This window comes from Octodon degus, unplaced genomic scaffold, assembly GCF_000260255.1.
Source record: "Octodon degus isolate 3935 unplaced genomic scaffold, OctDeg1.0 scaffold00270, whole genome shotgun sequence".
Taxonomy (NCBI): Eukaryota; Metazoa; Chordata; class Mammalia; order Rodentia; family Octodontidae; genus Octodon; species Octodon degus.
This window is the reverse complement of record NW_004524846.1, coordinates 2,371,837-2,375,243: the sequence shown is the minus strand read 5'-3', so window position 1 is coordinate 2,375,243 and position 3,407 is coordinate 2,371,837. Positions and strand designations below refer to the sequence as shown.

The 3,407-nt window shown below is 37.0% G+C and overlaps 1 protein-coding gene across 1 annotated transcript; it reads right to left on the bottom strand.

The window, feature by feature from the left end:
- Positions 1 to 888: 888 nt before the first annotated feature.
- Positions 889 to 1,155, bottom strand: LOC101584018 (ATP synthase subunit f, mitochondrial-like). The gene has a single exon (XM_012512759.1). It carries the CDS (start codon positions 1,153 to 1,155, stop codon positions 889 to 891), a length of 267 nt encoding a protein of 88 aa, XP_012368213.1.
- Between the last annotated feature and the right edge of the window lie 2,252 nt (positions 1,156 to 3,407).

Below are 3,407 nucleotides of genomic sequence, written 5' to 3'. Positions count from 1 at the left end.
GCCAAGGACTATACCTTTTCTAGGAGTTTTATACAGTAAAACCATGAGGTGAGGTGGTTACAAGGTGGAAAACATGGAAACTGACAAGATGGGCATGAGGTGGGATAAAACTATGGTCAACCAGTAAGATTACAAACATAATTGCTTAGGGAAAACTGATTAAACTGAGATCAAATCAGGAAGCAAGTTGGATTGATGACTCTTTCTGACTTTCTCAAGGTGAAAGAAATGTATGTATTTAGAACATCAATCTCTGATGTTTATCCTTTGGGAGGTAAGCATTTCTTTGATCTTCTGTCTTAAGGTCTGGCCCACAGCTGGAATGTTTCTCTCCCTCAGTTGCAAGGTATCTTGTCTTCCATACTGGCTCCTTGATGGCCTAGACCTGTCTGACTGCCTATAATGTTTCTATCTACCTCAGCTGCTTACAACAAAAGCAACATGTAAATGTTTTAAGAATTTAACTTCAAAAACATTAGGTAAATCCTTAGTAAAAAATATTAGCTCAATAATTTAGACTTGATAAAAACAACTGTGAATTATTAGTGTTGTTAGCATAGCTTTTTTTTTTTTTTTTTTTGAGGATGTTCTCCCTAAACTCAAGTAGGTTTATTTTATTTTTTTTAGAGGAATTTTTATCGTTTTAATGATTCTATACAAATCCGCATGCTTTCCTGTGAGGATTTTGTAATATCTATTTTGAATAAGGATTTAATGTAAAATTATTGTTTCTTTTCTTTTTTTTAGTGATCACCTTTTATTGAGCATTAATTCTCACTTAGGCTATGAACAAACTAAGCCTTGATTAAGCTGTTCACAGACAGGAGCCAGACAGGGCAGTCACAGGCTACACTATGGAGTGTGCCCTCCCTCCACACTGGCCCCTTCTCAGTGGTACTTATGCTGCTGCTCGTGTTTGAGTTCCTTGTAAGAAAAGCAGTAATTGAAAAGCACGTAGGCTGCCAGCACCATTTGCAGCCCCACGATGCTCCCTTTATTCACATTGATGAACTTGTTGTAATACCGGTTGTAACTTCTCTGAAATGCTCCAGCAATACCCGTGGGGGAGAAATCCCACATCAGTATGCAGCTAGGCAGCTCCCTTACTTTCACATCCAACAGTCTCTTCTCTTTCAGTGGTACAACGAAAGCCATCTTGGAGTTCTGATGTTCGCTCAACATTATTCTTTCTGGCTGTTTGTGTCTCTATGTCACATATATACCCATCTATGTTCTGTCTAGTTATAGTTCTAAGATAAATGGCCTCTGCTCAAGAGGGATTACTGAACTAATCATTAGGAAGAAAGACTGAGAAAATATTTTGAGAATTCTTTAAGAAGATCATTTTTTTTTCAACTCTAATTTTGTATCTGAGACACTACTAGGGTATACAGTACATGAAATAAGGAGAGGACCAAACATACAAAACTAAGTTTTGAATGAGCCTTTTCCCTGAGCCAGGAAACCTAGACTTTCTTAGAAAACCTCCAATCCACAGTGATAAGAAAAAGCTTCTCATGCCTAACATACTAGTAACTTCTTTAGTTTTAACATAATAGCTACAGTGTTTTTTTAGTTATTAGACATAGGGTGTCAATTTGTAGTCCAGGCTGGCTTTGAACTCTCAGTGATCCTCCAGCCTCACCCTCTTGAGTCCTGGGATCATAGCTATGCCCCACCATGCCCGACTAGTTAAAATTTTGAGAAATTAGATACAGTAAATAAAACCAACTTTCTGTTCTAAAGAGAGCTTGACAAATGATCCATGTATTGTACAAAATTTTCTGGTGTCTTCTTAACATATCTTCTTGATATAGCTTAACTAGCAAATTTGCTTTGGCTTTTCATTTTCTTTTTCCCCCATAATTTTATTGATAAACAAATAGCATGGAGACAGTTTCAAATCAAATTGGTAGGACAGTTTCAATAATTCACAATTTGCATACATTCTTCCTAGTAGTTAAATGCTGAACAAGATGTGGATATGGTATCCTATTTACAAACACCATTAGAACAAATCGCTCTGTTCATTAAGAGAATGTATCTATATATCTATAATAAACACTTTGAATACACAAATACAAAATGGACATTCATCTGTATGCCTTTTGTTAAGTTCCGTTACTTGAATATTATAGGTGTGTAAACTCAATAAAACATTCTAAAAGAGTCTAGTAGCCCATAAGAGTATTGGGTCCTCTACTTCACTGGCAATGTCAGAAATTGTTGACTTGAATCCCCTATACCTCAACACAACAGCATGGCTTTACTTCTTCTATTTCGTTTTTACACTTTTCTGCTGGATGGTTAAGACCAAGGTAAAGCAGGACCTATGCAACAAGAGTTGTAGCTTTTGGTCTGATAAAGTCAGTGAAATTCCCTCAGGATTCATCCTGAGATCCTGTACCTCAGATTGTAGAACCTTTGTCAGTGTCAGCCATGTGGATGAGTTACGGCCATTACTTGGCCAATGTGCTCTCTGTGAAATCCTGAGAGAATGCTTTTTCTCCATGTGACTCTCCTTAGGCACACTCTACATGATCTATCACTTTCCTCTTTGGCCCCATAATCTCCTTGATCAGAAAATTTGCGACACTCTGAGTTACATGATGTTAAAGTACAGGTTATCATATGTCCTGAGTCTTAATTCACCTTAGAAGGATAGGGCCAAAATGTTGGCTTTGCAGCCCGCCTTCTTCTCTAATTTTGGTCTGCAAACTTAGGTTGTTAACCATGCAGAAGAAAAGCTTATTTTTATTATCATACAACTTATGCTGTTAAGCTTACCCTCACTATCTATCTGCATATCAAACATGTTAGGCATAACATGGAATAGGTATTTTTCATTGAGTATTGATAGGTTGAACTTTAAGTCCCGACAGAATATGATAACAACATTGAAAAATTAGAATATATTTTAAAAACAGGCATAACGAATTATATACTTCTTGTGTTTACACATAAGTCCAAAAATCTCACCATATACAACCTTGAAGCAAGACAGTCCCAAATTATTCCTTTTCCTGTCGCTTGCTTTCATTCACCACCCCCTTCTTCTTAACCAACCATATACCAGAGAGATATCATAGCAGCAACTGGCATGTCATGACAAGCAGCCCATATTCAGAAGACCAGAATGACAGGCACTCCAAGCATGAAACTACTATTACAAATTACCATCTGCAGTGCAGTTGCTTAGTTCACAGGTATCACTATATATAGTCAGTCAAGGTGAGAATCTTTCCATAGCTGAATAATATTCCTTTGTACAAAAATACCCCATCTTTCTCAACCATTCCTCAAGTGATTGGCATCTTGGTTGTTTCAAGATTTGGCTATCACAAATTGTGCTGCTATAAACATAGGCACACATATATCACTATGATATGATGTTTTCAGATCCTCTG

What these genes read in the sequence shown, in the direction of transcription:
- LOC101584018 (XM_012512759.1), bottom strand. Translation starts at nt 1,155, where the DNA reads ATGGCTTTCGTTGTACCACTGAAAGAGAAGAGACTGTTGGATGTGAAA.